The sequence below is a fragment of the Gigantopelta aegis genome, chromosome 12 (genome assembly GCF_016097555.1).
Source record: "Gigantopelta aegis isolate Gae_Host chromosome 12, Gae_host_genome, whole genome shotgun sequence".
Classification (NCBI taxonomy): Eukaryota; Metazoa; Mollusca; class Gastropoda; order Neomphalida; family Peltospiridae; genus Gigantopelta; species Gigantopelta aegis.
The window spans coordinates 47,005,876-47,028,077 of record NC_054710.1 but is presented as its reverse complement, the minus strand read 5'-3'; the positions used below and the strand labels follow the sequence as shown (position 1 = coordinate 47,028,077).

At 36.1% G+C, this 22,202-nt stretch overlaps 1 protein-coding gene across 3 annotated transcripts in view; it reads right to left on the bottom strand.

Moving 5' to 3' along the window:
- The window catches only part of LOC121386646 (sodium-dependent proline transporter-like), a 29,696-nt gene extending 7,719 nt beyond the window's left edge, over window positions 1–21,977 (bottom strand). The window contains exons 1-12 of one of the 3 annotated variants that reach the window (XM_041517620.1): window positions 21,840–21,925; window positions 21,547–21,649; window positions 16,911–17,089; window positions 15,734–15,865; window positions 13,969–14,109; window positions 11,114–11,432; window positions 9,149–9,281; window positions 8,501–8,635; window positions 5,254–5,357; window positions 3,361–3,485; window positions 2,399–2,511; window positions 1,377–1,517 (exon numbers count right to left, since the gene is read on the bottom strand). In XM_041517620.1, coding sequence (XP_041373554.1) covers window positions 1,377–1,517; window positions 2,399–2,511; window positions 3,361–3,485; window positions 5,254–5,357; window positions 8,501–8,635; window positions 9,149–9,281; window positions 11,114–11,432; window positions 13,969–14,109; window positions 15,734–15,865; window positions 16,911–17,082 — 1,515 coding nt within the window. In that variant the 5' untranslated portion in view covers window positions 17,083–17,089; window positions 21,547–21,649; window positions 21,840–21,925. Of the gene's footprint in view, window positions 1–1,376; window positions 1,518–2,398; window positions 2,512–3,360; window positions 3,486–5,253; window positions 5,358–8,500; window positions 8,636–9,148; window positions 9,282–11,113; window positions 11,433–13,968; window positions 14,110–15,733; window positions 15,866–16,910; window positions 17,090–21,546; window positions 21,650–21,839 lie in introns of all 3 variants that reach the window. The other 2 variants (XM_041517622.1, XM_041517619.1) reach the window with 2 other exon arrangements.
- Window positions 21,978–22,202: the final 225 nt, after the last annotated feature.

Genomic DNA, 22,202 nt, shown 5'->3' with positions numbered 1-22,202 from the left:
GGAAATTCCCGAAACGAATTCAGCTGGTTCTGTTTTTCAGGGGAATATTTTTAAATGGAAAATATACCGGTATATAATTTTTTTACATTTATTTTTATAATTTTCTAATCATATTAAATAATATCTTGATTGATATAGCTCAATACATCATACATCTGGAACAGCACTTTAACATTTTAATTAACAAGCATGTTATTAATAGGTGGCTGATGGCGATATTCCATGTGCTATTTGATAAATGTTCACAGAGTATAGAATTGCAAATAATACATGATTCCTGGTCGATCAAATGTTGGAATTTTTATTTACATAACAGATACATATGAAGTAATTTTTGCAGGTGGGGGGAGTGGTCGAGACTGGCGAACAAAGATTATGGAGGGGTCGAGTCATGCTCCCCCAGAAAATATATTGAAAAAACAAGAAGCAAATCTGCTTAAGCAGGGGGTGGTGGGGGGTGGTTCAACCCCCTGAAACTCCCTGCACAATTTGTTGATAATCTTGTGACGTGTATGAAAGCTCGTCTCCGATTGGTTAATATTAACTGGTAGTTGCTTGTTGATATTTAAGATAAACCAATGTATTTGTGTCATTGTCAGGCTTCGGTATCAACTTGTTTAGGCCACATGACTTCGTAGCAGACGGTTTTGGGACTTTTCAGTTCAATTTCAAAAACAAAAATCAATTATGTTCACAACTATATTAATACCATATGTACAATATAAATGCAAAAGATTTAGTTTTCTTTCTTTTTTAGGCCAATTATGACAGTGAATTTATGGAATTGTTTTGATCAAAAAAAAATATACATGTTTTAATATTTGCATATTTGTTCAGTACCCATCAAAATATCATTAAAATAAAAGTTTTGTATATAAATAAGTGTTTTTTTAAATAACCCTTTCTATCTAAATGGAAGGATGGAAATGTTTTATTTAATGACACACACAACACATTTTATTTACGGTTATATGGCATCAGACATATGGTTAAGGACCACACAAATATTAAGAGAGGATACCCGCTGTCGCCACTTCATGGGCTACTGTTTTCAATTAGTAGCATGGGATCTTTTATATGCACCATCCCACAGACAGGGTAGAACATACCACAGCCTTTGATAGGCCAGTCATGGTGCACTGACTGGAACAAGAAATAGCCCAATGGGCCCACTGATGGGGATCGATCCTAGACCGACTGCGCATCAAGCAAACACTTTACCACTAGACTACATCCCACCCCTATCTAGATCGAGAAAACTCTATATTACTGCACATTGTATTCTCGTTCTACTGACCCCTACCTTCCATCCCCACCAGTTATTTCAGGCCACACCCATTTTTAAAACGTGAAGCATACGTTGCCAAATGACGAACCCGTGTACAGAAGGTGAGACCCATGCAGAAACACACGGTGACTATAGCCAGCAGGAGGTAGGCCGACTTGCGAGGATTGTTGTGAAATGTCGCAGGAAACCGATCCAGTAAAGTCGTATGAACTGTCGTCACCGTGGCTATCTGCAAAACAAACATTCTGTGCAGTTAAATACCTCGCCCACCATAAACATATTCGATGTTACTAACAGCTGTATCCGTAGATATTAATTTCAGTGCATGATAAAAAAATAGTTTTCTGGAAGTCGTGTTTTCGTTAAGTTGACTCTTCCATCATTTACACTATGCTGGTTTGTTCACGTTAATTAATTAAGGATTTTATATTTCTGAGCAAAAAAAATCAATCTGCTTTTCGAAATGGACAGGTTCCGGTTTTATCAGGTTTTTAATACATGGTTTTAAGTAAGAGAAAATTCGGAACCATGACATTTGGCCGGTTTTGACAGGATTTCAGTATGTTCAGGATCCGGTTTAGACAGGTTTCACTGTATATATATCTCGCCTTTTTACGTCATAAACGTGAAACAAAACAAAAAAAACCTACCTCAAAAACCGACAATCACAAGGAAAGGAATGTCTGTTTAACAACACATCAGTACATTTTAAATCACAGCTATTTGGTATCTAACATATGGTTATCTCTCATTTAGTTGATATAAGTGTTACATACCACAAGAATGTCAAGTGGGACATAACACCTCGACACCTCGAATGGTGCACTATGGCCTAATGGACTATCACCTAAATGAGTTGAGTGATATAAATCAAAATTGATTATGAGTAATAAATAGGATATTAAACTTGCTACCATTCTGTATCATGTCTATGTCCTTCGTGAAATAATTTCCATTGTCACTTGCTGAAGCTTGTGACAAATGATAATTATTTCACTCGGGACATAAAATGATATCAAATTGAAGCTCATTTAATATGACATTTATCATTAACTATAATAGAGTTAAATGTCAATTTCTCGGTCTAATAGACTGAATGTATGCACTAACCTGTGTTCCAAGACCAAGAGAGAAAAGCATTGCAAAAAATATAACCGACCAAAATTGAGACAAAGGCAGTTTTCTAACTGCTTCAGGATACACAACGAATGCTAACCCAGCACCTGAAATGAAAACAGATTAATCTTGAAAATATAAAATAAATGCACCAAAAAAAAATAGAAAAAGAAATGACAGGCAGTTTTATAATCACTCTTGGCTACACAACAAATGCTAACCCAGTCCCTAAAAAATGAAAATAGGTTAATCTTGAAAATATAATATAAACACACGAGAAAACAGAAAAACAAATGACAGGTAGTTTTATAATCACCTTGGAATACACAAGTGCTAACCCAACCCTTGAAATGAAAATAGATAAATCTTGAAAACATTATATAGATGTACAAGAAAACAGAAGAAAGAAATGCCAGGCAGCTTTTAAATATATACACGAGACTAGGGCTTAATAAAATGTGATGAGGAACATTGTATCATACGGAAATAAAAATATTGTATACTTGTTATATTGAGCCAAATTTACGAAGTCTGTTTATGCCGTATACGCGTGTAACTACATACATTTACAATGCTTGAACACCTGTTTATGCCTTATACGCGTGCAACTACATACATTTACAATGCTTGAACACCTGTTTAAGCCTTATACGTGTGTAACTACATACATTTACAATGCTTGAACACCCGTTTATGCCTTATACGCGTGTAACTACATACATTTACAATGCTTGAACACCTGTTTATGCCTTATACGCGTATAACTACATACATTTACAATGCTTGAACACCTGTTTATGCCTTATATGCGTGTAACTACATACATTTACAATGCTTGAACACCTGTTTATGCCTTATATGCGTGTAACTACATACATTTACAATGCTTGAACACCTGCATTTAAGAAAATCAGGCTTTGTAAATTCTACCCAGTACGGTTTCCACTAAAGCTCACCGTCTTTGACCACATCTGCAATGGGCTGTTCAAGCTCGTGTGCCATGTAACCGATGATTGTGAATATAACAAGTCCCGCGAAAATGCTGGTCAGGCAGTCAAGAAGGGACACGATGATAGCATCACTGTAAAAAAAAAAAAAAAAGATAAATTATAAACTACAGGCTTTGTTTTTATTGTGAAATTCTACCAGAATCCAGAATTTTACATCACAGGAATTTTCACGAGAATTCTCTTTTTTTTCACCTGGATTTTTTAACACTGTACAAAGCATAATAATAATATAGCTGTTTTTTAATTTGCATGACGTCATTTTGCAATTCCCTGGAAAACTTTCAATGCAAAATTGCTATTGAAATTTTATTGTTTAAAGATAACTAACTATGCTTGAACAAAATATTGTAATTTTAAAAAATGTACCATTTAAGAATTATAGGATATTAAACAAGCTTCCATTTCATATCATGTTTGTATTCCGAGTGAAATAATTTTTAATTGTTACTAGTTTTATCAATTAATTAGGGGATAATATCACAGTGTTTCACAAAACATCGTAAATTTAAGTCTGCGACTAGCAGATACACCGGGCATATATTTACAAGTGTTCGGCATCTATTTTACTAAGAAAATTACATCATTACAAAAAATGGAGCATTTTAGGAACAAAAGAAAATGACATATGTGTACTTCTAACTATATTTGTTGTACTATAATAGTAATAAGAATTGTGGTTTAGTCGTAGATTTACGTTTACGTGCAAAACTCGGCTTACAATGTTTTGTGAAATTGGGCCCAGGTTCTTTGGCCACCCTGTCAAAAGCCGACACAATCCATCCCGCATAAATGGGTTTTAGCACGCTAATATTGCAGTCGACCGTTTCTTTGTGTTTACTGTTAAAGTTCCCTGCAACTTTATTGGCATACAGTTGTAATGGTACATGTATTCTAATGTTTTGCCAGATGTAGGTAACTACACACGTTACATAAATGATTGCTGCAAAAATATGCTGCAGATTGATCTCGTTAAAAACATTTGGGACCAAACAGGTTCATTGATGTGTACACAGATATGTTAGTGAGTCGATCTCGTTAAAAACACTAGGGACTAAACAGGTTCATTGATGTGTACACAGATATGTTAGTGAGTCGATCTCGTTAAAAACACTTGGGACTAAACAGGTTCATTGATGTGTACACAGATACGTTAGTGAGTCGATCTCGTTAAAAACACTTGGGACTAAACAGGTTCATTGATGTGTACACAGATATGTTAGCGAGTCGATCTCGTTAAAAACACTAGGGACTAAACAGGTTCATTGATGTGTACACAGATATGTTAGCGAGTCGATCTCATTAAAAACACTTGGGACTAAACAGGTTCATTGATGTGTACACAGATATGATCTCGTTAAAAACACTAGGGACTGAACAGGTTCATAGCGAGTCGATCGATCTCGTTAAAAACACTAGGGACTAAACAGGTTCATTGATGTGTACACAGATATGTTAGCGAGTCGATCTCGTTAAAAACACTAGGGACTAAACAGGTTCATTGATGTGTACACAGATATGTTAGCGAGTCGATCTCGTTAAAAACACTAGGGACTAAACAGGTTCATTGATGTGTACAGATATGTTAGTGAGTCGATCTCGTTAAAAACACTAGGGACTAAACAGGTTCATTGATGTGTACACAGACATGTTAGTGAGTCGATCTCAATGAAGACGGCTGTACCTAGGATTTCACGGAAAAGTGCTCAGACGTGTGTTGTTAATATTTCAAAGGGAGACCACTCGCATTCATTTAATGTCACATTTTAGTCTACCCACCGTTGTTCGCATTAATTTAGGGAGGCGTTAATTTCAGGATCTACAGTATTGTGAGGGACTCACTTCAAGCAGTTGTTGTGGAACTTGTTGAAGCTGGCCAGTGTGATGAGTCCGCCCCAGCAAGGTGATAGAGAAAAGAAAACCTGCACAGCAGCATCACCCCAAACCTAAAACAAAATAATCATAATAATCCGTTAGTTTGTTTTGTTTAACGACATCACTGGAGCACACTGATTTATTTATCATCGGCTATTGGATGTCAAACATTTGGTAATTCTGACACAGTCTTAGAGAGGAAACCCGCCACATTAGTAGCAAGGGATCTTTTATATGCACCATCCCATAGACAGGATAGCACATACCACAGCATTTGATGTACCAGTCATGGTCCACTGGCTACAACGAGAAATAGCCCAATGTGCCCACCGACGGAGATTGATCCTAGACCGACCGTGCATCAAGTTGACACTTTTACCACTGGGCTACGTCCCACCCCAATAATTCATTAGATTCCAGTTATCTTACATCTCGTTGTTTAGAAACTACTCCAACTCATATTAACTATTACATGTATATAATCATTGTCGTCATTACTATTACTATGTATCTGTTTTTACCATTTTATATTCTAATTATGTTGTCCAATGTATACCATGCCATTTTTATATGATTCATATATAAATAAATGATTTGATTTGATTTGATATACATAGTGCAGACGTCACACAGACACCATCCGAGGTATGTTGAATACAAAAGGTTTCATAAATTAAATATAGCAATATACTTGTTGATATTAACTCACCATCGTTTTAAAACAACTTGTAAGATAAGCAGTATCTAACAGCCATGTAGTTTTTTCTATTTCTTTAATTTTATTTAAAATTTTATTTAGTCTGAATCGCATTAGTTTTGTGTCCATTGAAATTTTCAATGTCTTGTTATAGTTTTAGGCTCATATTGAGAGTCTATTATTCACCAAAATAGCTGTATCCTAAAAAATATATATTATATAAATATTAAAATATTCATGTTGCTTTGGTTGTTCCATATATTTTCTCAAATGGATTATCCAACACATATCCTACAAAATGTATCTCCAACATTTAAAAGACAGACTGACAAAGGAATAATTAAATATAGAGTTCAGTAGAACAAACTAATCACGGAAATACAAATTTCATTGTTCATGAAGACGACAACATTCTTCACTATGGATGGGGCCCAGTGGTAAAGCATTCGCTTGATGCGCAGTCGGTCTAAAATCGATCCCTGTCGGTGGACCCATTGGGCTATTTCTCGTTCCAGCCAGTGCTCCACAACTGGTGTAACAAAGGCCATGGTATGTACTATCCTGTCTGTGGGATGGTGCATATAAAAGATCCCTTGCTGCTAATCGAAAACAGTAGCCCATGAAGTGGCGACAGCAGGATTCCACTCTCAATATCTGTGTAGTCCTTAACCATATGTCTGACACCATATAACCATAAATACAATGTGTTGAGTGCGTCGTTAAATAAAACATTTCCTTCCTTCGTCCACTATGGATGAGAATTGCTGCTTCATTTATATACTAACTAATGGTTTTACAAACTGAACATAAAACAAGAACATGTGTTATTTCCTAAACACTTTTTCTTTTCTTCTTATATCAAGCCAAACAGTAATCATTGACCAAAAAAAAAGAAGAATCTTTTAAACCTTTGAACCCAAAATATATTTATGTTTTTAATTCCCTCCACCCAGGCCTCCCAGCAGAAAATATGGAATTTTGTTTTGTTCATCTTCTCTTGGAAATATTGGAAATTAAACACTGCTCAATAATGCATGCCTGTCAACAAAACCTATAGTGTCCCTAGTCCACTGATATTGTGGATTGTTTTCACTAATACCACGTCCCCTACTTCACCCTCGCACGCTGCCATGCCCACGAATATGCACACTACCAAAATTACCTGCCTCAGAATCTTTGTTTACATCTTTGAATTCATTGTCATTTTCGTAATTGTTAACGCAGCCGACATCATTCACATCATCAATTTCATCATCACTTTCAATCTCAATTCACTGCTGTATGTGTCATTATCGAACTAACCTTCATTGTTGTATATTATTAACTTTAGTGTTTCTTCGGCACTGACACACCCACAGTTCATATTTGTGGAAAAATAAACTTAAAAAGACCCCGAACTTCTGCAAGTTTACATTCACACAGGCACACAACTTCTAATACCTATGCTGTAAAACGAATTCTGACTGGTCGAAAATAATGCTGAACTGTTGCCAAACGGTTTGTTTACAAACAAGACCACGTGGAAGCCAAAAAAGTGGCTTCTAAGGTATACGTCAAATGATGTCAAGTCGGAAAACCGGCTTCTCAGGTTCATAGGGTTAACTGAGTCTGAAACAAGAGTACAATAGCTGTACCGTATATCGCTGTGTATTAGCCGACTCCATGCATTAGCCGACCCCCTAGTTTCACCCTCCAAATCGGCTTTAAAATTATAGACCTTGTATATAAGCCGACCCCCCTATATAAAACTAACCAAGTCAGATGTCTGTGTGGTCTACAAAATGACAAAGTACATCTGCTTTCAAACGTCATTTGTCACGGCAAACTTATCCGGAAGCAGTAGCCGATTTCTGTTTATAGAAACGGTGTCCGGTTAATTTATTTCTCGTAAAATATAAGTACCAAGATAGCGAAAATACCTAAACATTCTTGATTGCAGCCACACGTTAAAAACACAGTGACTGTTTGCATTGTTGGTTGTGCTAATCGGTCTTTTCATTACTAGTCGGCTATACCCTACCATACCCAACCACCCGTGTCGATTAATCCCAAGCCGACAAACAAAACAAATGAAGCTGGAACAATTAACGTGTTCACCTGTTTAGTAAGCAGTTTTGTAATGACACGTGACCTGCGAAGTTTTCCGAAATTGTTTTGATCGGTCCAGATAAAATATTACTAAATAACTTTTAAACACCAACATTTATTAAAGATGAACATATATATACAATTTTAATATCTTTTATTTGTAATAGCTTGTGTTAAAATGCAATATTAAACCTTTATGAAAGCGGAAATGCAGAGCACAATAATGACAATAGATCGAGTCGATCCGTGACGTCACTATTCTAACTTTACATTTCCAATAAAATGTTGACTCCTTAGATAAGCCGACCCCAGCCTTTGACTTGATAATTTTTGTATCAAAAAGTCGGCTAATACACAGCGATATACGGTAGTTTACAATGTGCTGAAGTGTCGCTACATTCCTTTCCTCCGACTGGACAAAAGACCGACCTGTATGCTGCCCAGCTTGTCCCACTGCGGCGTGACGAAGTATTTCAAGCCCTCTCCAGACCCCTCCAGCATGAGACCTCGGATCAGCAGAATCGACATAACCACATACGGAAAGAAAGCTGTGAAATATGCAGCCTGCAAATAAATAATAACTAGTTAATGACGTAGGATATCGGCTTTATCCTGTGAAGGTAGGAATATCCTATTTGGCCTGAAAAGGATAAAGCCGATATCCTATATCATTACCTAATTATTATTTTTATCCTGCAATCCATCAAAAATTAAGGGGAACAAATATTATTTATATTTATTTTGTCTACATTCTGTGATGAACGATTTTGCAATGTATCTATGCATGTGACATTAAAAGTCATAATCTGCTAGTATACGTTTATGACTTCGCTTTAATCAGTCATCATAATTAGCAAATAGAAACAGTGACTGCAGGATAAAAATAATAAAATAACATTGCTTTGTTTACAGATTTTCCTGAATTTAAACAAATACAATGCTTAAAAACTATTAAAAAAAACAAGACATGACTTTAGACATAGTTCTGGCTGTTAGCCCTTGATGTGTTAAATTGTGTTCGCACTGTGTGACAGTGTTCTTAAGCCTAGCCAGGTGTGACGAAAGATTCTAACGTACCTTGCCTGAAGTCCTGATTCCTCTGGCCAGACAGATACACACGATGATCCAGGCAAGCAGAAGGTAGAACGCCAGCTCCATCTTGATTCCCCCGATTTCGTGCAGCCCATCAGACATTTCCAGCACTTTGTCACTGCACGGCAAAGAAAAAACACAGAAATATTTGTCTACTCTTTCAAGAATGGTGAACCCCTCTAAACCAGACACCCACGGAACCAAGTAAAAAGTCTGGTTGTACAGGTGCGTGTGCAGGTGGAAGTTTCAGGGGTCGAAACCCCTCCAGACTCAAGCAAATTAAAAAATTTCTCGATTTATTTTCCAGGGAAGCATGACTCAATCCCCCTATAAACCTCGGTCACCAGTCTAAACCCCCCACTGCTAAAATTGCTAAACACGCACCTATTTTAAGGGGTACTCAAAAAGACTGAAAAACTTCTCGATTTTGTGGGAATTCCTCTTTACTGAGGGCAGTGGCATAGCATGGATGGGGCCACCAGGGTGGTTGCCCTGGACACAAAATTCTGGACTGGTGGAAGGGACTCGGTGAGTGCTAACGGTCCACTGGTTAGGGAGCGCAATACTTGCCTTGCCCCGGGTGCTGGCAACCCATGCTATGCCACTGACTGAGGGTATATGGTTTTCAGGGGTTTCCATGTACATAATAAACATTTACAATCACAGATAGCGACAATTACAAGTAGTCTATATTTACGTAATAGACAGCAATACTTATAAACACATTTACAATCAAATATGGCAACACCAATACCTTTAAAATCATAGATAGCGACAATTACAAGTAGTCTATATTTACGTAATAGACAGCAACACTGTACAAGTACAATTAAAATAACAGATAGCAACACTGACAAGTTTATAATCATATGATATTATTGGAAATTACAATGGAAATGATAGCCAGACATTGTGAATTTAAATTGAATAAAAGACATAATCAGCATAACATGAGGATAAAAGATGAAATTTAAAGCTGGTTACCAACATGCTTCTATTCGAGTACTGGCTCCAATAACGAGAAAATACACATGTTCAAATGTTTTTATTTCTGGTTATATGGGCTATTTTCATAAAAACAGGCAAATAACCGTATAGACATTGCAGCTGCAATATCTTCCACAAAACAGCATATAATGTAAATAAACAGGGATGCATATAAAAAGCATCATCACTTGATTCACTGGATATGATATTTGGCTATGTAGATGCATTAGAAAAGCTTGTGGTTGAAATTATATACGGTACCCAAAATGTCCACTCCATTATTGTGTACAAAAGCAAATGCTTTCGTTATGGAATCACAATACTCCCTTAAACTGCAAAATGTAAGTAAACCACTCACAAATATACAAGTTTCTTAAATTTCAATTGAACATATTAATATAAAACTAAACTGCATACAACTTTAAGTTACACCTTTTATTTTTCATTTTATCTTTACTGTTATATTATCTATAAAAATGACAAAAAACTATTAGTATGAAAATTATCCACCAGATCAACATGTCAAGTACAAATGTATATGGATACTAGCTGGGTATCTTTATCTCTCACCCTTAAAGTAAATTAAAAAAATTGTGGGTTCAGCTACTCATTTCAGACATAACGGGTAGCGTCTATGACTACCCTAGTTCCACACAACAGTTGTGATGCTATTTTTAATACGACCCCCTGCACATGGTTTGAAGCACAAAGGTAGTTGGTACACTGACACTAGTTCAAATTAAATTACAGCCATTTACTGGCCAGATGAACCAACGTTTTATCATAACAAACAGTCACATTTGCCACCAATGGAAGGACTTGTGGTATTAACTGCTGTATCAAAAGTTAGGTGCACCTCGAACTTTGACCCAGCCGGATGTTATTTGGTTTAGTACTCTCTTACCAACCATTAACTACTGAACTCTGTCCGACACAGACAGCTAGCCCAGTTAACAGACCTACTGAAAATATTCATCGCTTGCCGATCTATATGGTCCTTCATGCTCAAACAGCTTTCTTATCCCAGCATACTCCTCCTCTCCAACCGACAGCGCGGTCTTGCATGTGTTGTTAAACCAGGTGCCATTGTGGCGGCTGCAGTTGTAAACCTCCTCTCCAACCGACAGCACTGTCATGCATGTGCTGTTAAACCAGGTGCCGTTGTGACGGATGCAGTTATAAACCTCTTCTCCGACGGACAGTGCTGTCTTGCACATGTCGTTAACCCAGGTGCCATTATGGTGGCTGCAGTTGTAAACGACATGTCGGTCTTCCACACAAACTGAAGAAGGAAAGTCAACGTGTATTTGTTTAACAACACCTTAGCACATTCTTAAAGTACCCTTATTTAGTGTCTTAATCAGGGAAGATTTTGTTCAGTATCACGTTGCCATTCACTACACAAGTTTCAGAGATTGCTGCACAATTTTAAAACATTAAACAGTAGCTGCTAATAAATTTTCAACGGACTAGAAAATTTTGAAAACCATATGTTCCCTGGTAATATATGGTTATTTTAATATTTTGTCAAGACAGGACACCTACTGCTATAGTGGGAAAGAGCATATAAAAGATCCCTTGCTGCAGTAGCAAAAATGTAGCGGATTTCCTCTGATGACTACATGTCAGAATTACCAAATGTTTGACATCCAATAGCCGATTATTAATCAATCAATGTGCTCCAGTGGTGTCGTTAAACAAAACAAACTTTAACTGATAATTGTAACTTTGCATAACCTATTTATGAGTTGCACAAAAATAAATTCAGGTGACCTATTTCATTTTTGCTTAAACTTTATGTTCATGTAAATGTCCTAAATGTAATATGCAAACAAAATAAACTGCTGACACTAAATTAGAATTGTATGAGCGATTTGCAATTTTCAGAGGCATGATTTAAAAAAAAAAAAAATAATAAATTTGTTCATGATTGCTTTGAAAAAGATATATCGGCAGCAAAAAAATAAACATAACATACAGGCTAATACAAATATTTCCATAGTGCAAAGTACAATGTATTATATATGTTATTAATTAAAATCGAAACGCTCTTCTTTCAAATATTGGTTAGCTTAAAATCACTTCAGTGTTCTTCTATTTCACATCTCCAGCTAAAATAACACATCTTATTATTACTTTGCACCTTGATTTTCTTTTGTCATTTAGTATATTTGATCACCACTGTAAAATACTTTATTTTCGTAGGAACTTAATTTTCACGCTATTCGCGCAGACATTTAGCGCGAATTTTAGGATCCCGTGAAAAATTAAACCCAACAGATTGTGACCGATTAATTGTTGTAGATGACCCGATAATGACAACTTGCAACTACTAGTACTAGTATTCAGCAGCATTCAAATGAACACGGATGACTCGTGATCAAAGAAAAAAAAAAAAAATAAAAAAAAAAAAAAATAAAGAAATTTAACTATTAAAATTTATTACAAAAACACAAAACAATGCATGTAATACAGTAATTGATGAACAATATATTAGTATGTACATGGAATAGGCCTAAACATTGAATATTGTCATTGTCAATCTTTGAGAATGCCGGCTTTGCGGAAACCACTTCGAATCAGATCCTTCTTCTTGGAGACAATCTCACACTTCGATAACCCACTGGGCATGAATGGATTGTCACCTGTTTAGCGCCTCTCTCTTCCATGGTCCAATCACCCCCAGGAATGAGTGATACTCCAGTCTGGTCCCAGTTAATTACCAGCTTGTCGGGAATTGAATGTTTGCTTACTGTATCGCTCACCTGTTTAAGAAAGATCTCCTTTATTTCTTCAAAGTCGCCTGGAAGGTGTTTGACGTCTTTTGTCCCCTTACGTTTAACAAACTGCATCTGATGCAGCCACGATTTGGCCCACGGAACAGTTAATTCCACATTACCTCCAAATTCTTTCAACGTCGATTTGTGCCGTTTCCTCAAAATCCCATCTGCTGCAGCCAAGACCATTCTAACGTTAATAACACCACCTGCTAATTGTGTTTTCCTAATCCAAAGTTTTACCTCTTCTTCGTTCTCTCCTAACTTTGGCCTTTGACCTCTCTGTGCTTTTACAAGCTGACATGGGGTATCACCTGTGAGAGCCTGCTCTTTCAAAAATGCCTTTTTCACTCGGACAGTTTCTGGCTAAGATCTGTTGAAAACTTTCTTGTTGCCTTCATAACTCCGTTTTCAATGGCATAGACCGCTATCTTTGCCCGCACTGTTTCATTGCAAGTTTGGTATTCCCCACGCTTTCTCTTTTTAGGATTTTCTTCTGACGTCAGCTTGTCAACTGACGTATTTGCTGCAACTATTGTTTCTGCCTCGTTTTCAGTTTTACTTTCGCATGGATTTCGCAAACCGGACGTTTTGGGTTTCGGGGAATTTGTTAACCATGTAAGTAAAGACATTGTGGATGGTACTGAATTACAAAGATTAACACCTCTTTATATAATGTAATGCTTACAAGCGGCCATTTACCCAATCTCAGGGAGACCCTTTACCTGTTATAACACTAATCATTTGATCTGGTAGAATGCTGACACGATCAATTGGTCGTCTTTATTTGTAGACCAAGTCTTAATTGATAAACTATTCAGGACTAATTAAGCCCATAACAAGGTACCGACGGTTAATACTGCTTATGCATTGACTGTAAAAACAGGATTTATTGATAAACAATAGTGGTGTAAAAAACAAGAAGAAGTTTAATTATGGATGCGTGAAATAATTCCGCGAACATAGTGATTTTTCTTTAGCGCGAAAATTACACCCCTCGAAAATAAAGTATTTTACAGTATATAAAAGAAAATAACTTACAAGCGGAACCCCACGATCCGCAGTAACTCCACGGCAAGACCGTGGCGAACGACCCAAACAGGTAGTGCAGTGACCAGGCAATGATCATGTTGTAGTACATGGCAATCAGTCCTGACATGATGAACATGGACCAGCCCACTCCTGAAAACAGTACATTATCAGATCTATTTACAGAAAGCAACCTAGAGTGTCAGTAAGATCTAATTTCTATCAGCCCACTCTTAAAAACAGTACATTATCAGATCCAGTTATAGAAACCAACCTAGTGTCAGTAAGATCTAATTTCTACCAGCCCACTCCTGAAAATGGTACAATGTCAGATCTATTTACATAGAACAATTCAGAATGGTAGTAAGATCTAATTTCTATCAGCACACTCCTGAAAACAGTACAATGTCAGATCTATTTACAGAGAGCAAATCAGAATGGTAGTATAAGATCTAATTTCTATCAGCCCACTCCTGAAAACAGTACAATGTCAGATCTATTTACAGAGAGCAAATCAGAATGGTAGTATAAGATCTAATTTCTATCAGCCCACTCCTGAAAACAGTACATTGTCAGATCTATTTACAGAGAACAATTCAGAATGGTAGTAAGATCTAATTTCTATCAGCCCACTCCTGAAAACAGTACAATGTCAGATCTATTTACAGAGAGCAAATCAGAATGGTAGTATAAGATCTAATTTCTATTAGCCCACTCCTGAAAACAGTACAATGTCAGATCTATTTACAGAGAACAATTCAGAATGGTAGTAAGATCTAATTTCTATCAGCCCACTCCTGAAAACAGTACAATGTCAGATCTATTTACAGAGAGCAAATCAGAATGGTAGTATAAGATCTAATTTCTATTAGCCCACTCCTGAAAACAGTACAATGTCAGATCTATTTACAGAGAACAATTCAGAATGGTAGTAAGATCTAATTTCTATCAGCCCACTCCTGAAAACAGTACAATGTCAGATCTATTTACAGAGAGCAAATCAGAATGGTAGTATAAGATCTAATTTCTATCAGCCCACTCCTGAAAACAGTACAATGTCAGATCTATTTACAGAGAGCAAATCAGAATGGTAGTATAAGATCTAATTTCTATCAGCCCACTCCTGAAAACAGTACAATGTCAGATCTATTTACAGAGAGCAAATCAGAATGGTAGTATAAGATCTAATTTCTATTAGCCCACTCCTGAAAACAGTACAATGTCAGATCTATTTACAGAGAACAATTCAGAATGGTAGTAAGATCTAATTTCTATCAGCCCACTCCTGAAAACAGTACAATGTCAGATCTATTTACAGAGAACAATTCAGAATGGTAGTAAGATCTAATTTCTATCAGCGCACTCCTGAAAACAGTACAATGTCAGATCTATTTACAGAGTAAATCAGAGTAACAGTAAGATGATTTCCCTACAATATAATAATTTTTTTATGGATGTCATAATGAGGACTCTGAAATTTCTTGATCGTGTGATTTGCCCATCGAATATACAAGTATAATTTTGCATACTAGTAACCCATTTTTCATTCGCACATTAATTGTATAACATTTACATATGCAATAGGTATGTAAAATGTGTTACACTATTATTTATTTTTTTGGGGGGGTGGGGTGGGGGTGGAGGGGGTTGAGAGAGCTACCAAGATATGATTTATGCAAATTTTTAATTTTAAGAGGCCGGCATAACTAATCATAATACTGTTATAATCTGATAATTTTCCATTGTAACCGATCATCGGTTCACCACTAATACAAGCCTTTAAACACTGGTGAGATCTTCCATATGGAGACGACCCCTTCACTGGCAAACTGACCGAACGCCAGTTCGAGAAACACAAGCGGAAGTCCAGTGATACACAGCATGACGAGGAAGGGTAGGAGAAACGCGCCTGAAATCAAACATAAAACTCAAACTCAGACATTGTAGTTCATGTAGCCCAGTGGTACAGCGCTCGCTTGATGTGTGGTCGGTTTAGAATTGATCCCCATCGGTGGGCCCATTGGGTTATTTCTCGTTCCAGCCAGTGCACCACATCTGGTATATCAAAAGCCGTGGTATGTGCTATCCTCTCTGTGGGATGGTGCATGTAAAAGATCCCTTGCTACTAATGGAAAAATTAAGCAGGTTTCCTCTCTAAGACTTTATGTCAAAATTACCAAATGTTTGACATCCAATAAATCAATGTGCTCTAGTGGTGTCGATAAACAAAATAAATTTCTTACTGTAGTTCATCTGATTAATAGGGGTGGAAGTTCGCTTGGTTAGTGAGGTGATTGGGTCCGACATGTAGGATCGAACTCCCTCAGTGGGTTTCCCCCATCCCAACTAGTGCCCCGACAGAAATATGTAAATATTTTCACTAGTCAACATCTAGAAAGCTACCTATCTGCCAATATTTTCATTTGTCCAAAATAACAATGTTTTTGATTGTTCAAAATAAAACTACATTGAAGATTTTCACTCGTCCACTAGACAACCATTGAGATACATTTTGCTTGTCTTGAGATTTTCACTTGCCAGGATAAACGGACAATTGCTTATTTCAAACACTGGACTGGTATATCAAAGGCTGGGGTATGTGCTGTCCTGTCTGTGGGAAAGTGCATATAAAAGAGCCCTTGCTGCTAATCGAAAAAAAGTAGTGGGTTGCCTCTGAAGACTATGTATGTATGTCAGAATTATCAAATGTTTGGCATCAATGACTTAAAATTAAGCAATGTACTCTAGTGGTGTCATTAAACAAAACAAACTTTCTTTTTTAATAACTTGTTTTCTGATCATAGGCAGATGCATATGCCCCTTTTATTAATAAACACTGAACATTCCTTTAATGAAATTTAGTACACTAAAATTTTTCATACAAACACTGGCCTTTTAATTCAAATTCCTGTATTAATCCCTGCTAATGGAATATTACAATACGATATACATACCTCCTCCATTTTTGTAGCACACGTATGGGAAACGCCAAACATTACCCAGTCCAACGGCATAGCTTAAACATGACAAAAGGAACTCAAAGCGATGAGACCAGGTATCTCTATTACGACCTTTGTCAAATAAAGGAAATTCGTCAGATGCCAGATGAGTGTTTCTAAAAGTCATGATTTCCCTACAATAGAACAAAAGATTTTAGGCCCAAAAAAAAAATATGTGTGATTCCGGTTACACAACCGACCATAAACTCTTTTTGTCATATATTGATCTGGTAAAACATTGAGATGACGCATTTGTTTGAAATGTAAATTATTTCTCTTTGCCAAGACCAGTTTGACAGATTTTAAGAATTAGATTTTTTTTAGTTATAGCCTACCTAACCTAATTTTTGTTTCACATGTAACCAGAACCACACAATTTTGTTTATTTGGCTTTAACACATAATTATTTGGTAACAATCTAAATACATGTACAACACATGTTTTTCAACATACATTAATACAAGAAAACGTGTGCAAGGTTGCCACTGAACAAACTAAAACGGATCTTGCAGCACTTTTGATTCTAAAATTTCATTTCTTTAAAGCAGCACTCTCTCCTCTCTCTTGATATAGCATTGTTTCCAAATGGAAAATATAAACACTGGTGTTTAATAAACTTCTGTTTTTGCTATTAACTTATATGGTCAACTGCCATGATGTGACAAAAAGGTCTTCTGCCATATTTTACATTATCGTTATCAGACAGTATAGAATACATCCAATCTTTACATCACAAACAAAGGTTGAAATTGGCTGAAATTCCTGCCAGAAAACTACAAATTCTGCCAGACCAAATCAAAACATGTTGGACCAAACATGATCATAAAGTATCATATTGTACGTTGCCCGCCTGGCAACCAAAATTTTGCGCATTCATTACAGCATATTATTTTCGGAATGTCTAAAATATAATGTTTGTAACACAACCAAAAAGTTAGTTTTAATAATAATTCAATTTACCGATTCTCCGGTATGTATAATAAGCAGTAAAAAAATCCAAAACAAAACAAACAAACTGAACTAAAAAAAAGTATTCGGCTGATTTCGTTTACCAGCAAGCAGCTACATTGGGAGTGCTTGAATGGGTGATCGGAGTTCAGTGGGAACTATTTTTAAAATCAAACCAATCGAGCAAACAAAAATGTTATGTGTTTGTTGAAAATAACTGCACCGTTATTTTTGTAGCATTGCATACATTGCATTCAACAGTGCTGTGTGAAACAGGTGACTTTGCTAACATGCATGGTTGATGCAACAGTTCATGACGCTCATGCAGGAAACTTTGCTACATTACAGCAAATTTAGTGCTCATTTGTAGGGTAAAAATAGTAATTTGCATAACTACATCTTTATATAAGTATTATAACATTGATAAGTTTAGAACTGAGAAGATCTCCTATGTCAAATACAATACTCTTGAGTATCCGTAAACTGGCCTCTTAATGGGAAATGCTTTCTGCACACGCACATTATAATGTACGATTAATTTGATGAAATAATGTTTTGGCTTGTTCACTTTATTGTCAAAATCAACCAACAAATGTTAAAGGAGGGGACAATTAAGGCATTTGGCCTGGTATGCATATTCAACGATATATAATGCACATTATTGCTTAATATCAACAAGTATAATCGTATAGTTAATTAATAAAACGGTTAAATGTGACGGCTATTATATATAACGGGCACAGCCATTTTGTACCATCCCAGTGAATACGCCCTCTGGCGAGCTGGTGGTTACGTAATACCTAACGTGTCACATCAGGAATTAGTCTTGGAACTGAAGAAACAAAACATACCTGATTTTTGTGGATGCATCGCAATGTTCTGTAATAATAGCCATCCCAGTAAGCCAGCAACAATTATATATTATTTTTCAATTCAAAATAAACCACCATTGTCAAAGTGTTGAAATAACTGTATTATGTTTTGTACATGAATTAACCCATGTACTGAAATAATAATCGGAGTGTTTTCTTGGTTAATTGGTCTTTTCTTTCCGTGGCCTGTACCTGTGATTACTGATTGGCAGGTGTATATTCAGACGGTCCCCAGACACCGTGTCTAGACACACTAAAAAGACGTGCCTCTTTTATTAAGATCACAGAGTATTGTGCGATATCCGTACGGATACCCCTCAAATCATAATGGACATCATCAGCCGTCCTGCTTTATTACTGTAAGCAATTCTGTAAAACCCTTGATTAAATAGACTTTCCCATCTCAAATCACAAAACTGACCAATTACGTCGTCCGAAAGAAAAGAAAAGTATCACTTGGGTATCATGAGTGGTCGTTTTTGCTCGAACGTACCCTACCAATAGGCCTAATAATATGCATTTTTTCTTTGGGTTTTTAAAAAAAAGAAAAATACTATAACTCCATTTTATTCTACTGATGCAAAATGAAATATATTTAGTTAAATAGTTTATTATACTATCAAGTCATTTATGTTGTTTTACAAGTCAGGCTGATGAAAGCGAAGTGCCTTGTCGTAAATTAGAGCGTTTGTTTACACTGTGCATAGAGGAGATGGACGGAGCTGACGTCACTTTGCCCCAAGCTATACCACCGGATGTCACAAAAACTAAACAAAATGGCTGCCCCCAGTTAGCAGGAATAATCTTGTTTTTTTATTAACTCTAAAATTACGCATTTTTCATTTCTTAAAGTGTCAGTATGTGTTGGTGGTCCAGGTATGCATCTTTCCAACACATAAGGCTCTTGTTTGAGTTGACCCTACCTTTAATATCCATGCCATTTTCTTTTGTGAAGAGATTAAATGCATGTCGTAGTCTAATGTTGACATTCTTCAGCTACTCCCATAAACCGGACTATTGTTTTCAAGAATGACGCGTGTCATGTGACATCACCAAAACTGTTATGCAATGAATCTGCGAAGCAGATGAAACTTTGACAATGACAGCGGTCTAAAACTGTTGTTTATTTAGGTTTGTTTAATATTACATGTCATTTAATATAGTGTGCATTTCCCTAGTATGTATAAAAATATTTTTAAAGTCTACTTATCTTTCCCTCATTTATGCACTTTGCTTTGGGGAAGATTTTCTTGAAGGAAAGCTTAAGCAAGGCTTTTGGACTGGTATGCATATTCAATGATATATAATGCACATTACTGCGTAATATCAACAAGTATATTATTATATTTAATTAATAAAACGGTTAAATATGCCCTCTGGCGAGCTGGTTGTTATGTAATACTTAACGCGTAACGTCAGGAATGAGTCTTAGAACTAGAGAAACAAATCTACCTGCTATTTGTGAGATGATAAACTAGTCATACATTGCAATGTTCTGTAATAATATACATCCCAGTAAGCCAGCAATAAGTATATATTATTTTCCAATACAAAACAAACCACCATTGTGAAAGTGGCTACACAAGTCGAAATAATTATACTATGTTTTGTCCTTGCATTAACCTATGTATTGAAATGATACACAGAGAGTTTTCTTAGTTAATTGGTCTATTCTGATAGTTGCCTCTATCTGTGATTCATGATTGGCAGGTGTATATTTGATTGGTAACCAGACATAAAAATACATATCGGTATTATGTAATATTACCTGTCACCCTTAAAATGGTAATGGACATGGTTTATTACTGTAAACCTATTGATTAAGTAGACTTTCCCATCTAAAATCACAGAACTGACCAATTATGTAGTCCCAAAGAAAAAAAAATTATCACTTTGGTTATCGTGGGTTGTCGTTTTTGCTCCAACGTAGCATACCAATAGGCCTAATAGTGTACATACTTCCTTTGGATTATTTAGCAGAAAAATACTATAACCCCATTTCGTTCCGTTAATGCAACTTGAAATATATTTAGTTAAATAGTTTATTATATTATCACGTCATTTATGTTGTTTTACAAGTCAGGTGGATCAAAGAGAAGCACCTTGTCGTAAATTACTGCTTTTGTTTACACTGTGCAACAGGAGTTGGTCAGGAGCTGACGTCACTTCACCCCAAGCTAGAGTACCGGATGCTTTGAAAACAAAAGAAAATGGCTGCCCCCAGTTAGCAGGAATAATCACGGTTTTTTTATGAACACTAAAATTACGCGTTTTTTATCTGTTAGTGTTAGTATGTGTTGGTGGTCTGGGTATGCATCTTTCCAATAAATAAGGCTCATGTTTTAGTTTACTCTCCCTTTAATTAATAACAAAGTATTTAAAAACAAGTCAAATGTAAATAGACCGGTTTATGGGGTAGCCCGGTTCACTTTTTTTCGCGATACGATTTTTTTTATTTTTTAAAATAAAATTTGGGCTACACAAAAATTGCATGGGCAAGTCAGGGTGCTGACATGACTCGCCCGAATTGCAAGTCAAACAAAATCCCAAGTGTTAGTATTTTAAAATTCAATTTCTTTTAAAATCTATTATTCACTTGAAATCCATAACATTGGCTTATTGTTTTTGCTGAATGTTTCCTCCTTTGCCTAGTTCATCAAGATAAACATCTCTGGCACGATATTTATTATTGTGATGTTTATTGCTGTGCCTGAGGTCCAACAAATGTCAAAATGTTAAAAACAAAACGGACCGTAGACGTTTAGGCCTACCTTGGTGAACTACCTTTGCCTTTCTTTCTTTTTCTTCAAAGATTGTTTGAAAGAATTGTCAAAAACGTCAATTTAGTACTGCACACGGTGAACCTTAGTAAAACTGAATACCAAAAGACAAAAGAAATAAATAACGCTTTTGAAGGTTGTTTTTCTAAATCTTAAATTAAAATTAAATTTTATGATTTAAATTTAAAACCTAAATGACAATTTTCAAAACTATAAGTAATACAAAGTTATATTTCTAAAAGGTTGCTCCACCATTAAACGAAAACAAAACAAAAAAGTCTAACTGAAGTTGGTTGCCCTTGGTATGTTTTCTTAAATTTGTTTTTCAAAGCCATTCGTCACATCCATTTTCGCCATCTTGAACGGGCAGACATCCCTTGCGTTCATCGACGGCAAATAACGCTAACGTTCGCGAAGGTTTGACTAGTTTCCGACGTGACCGTGAAGCGCATAAACCAGTCTATAATCCGTCCCAAAGAAAACGTCTTTTTTTCATGCTATGGACTTTTCTACAAATTATTTATTTATGAGCTGATTGATTTCCAAAACATATTACTTTTCTTCTTACGTCAAACCAAACTGAAATTATTTACAAAAAAGTTCAGTATAATGATGGGACGGACTATAGCATACATTTTCCAGAGACA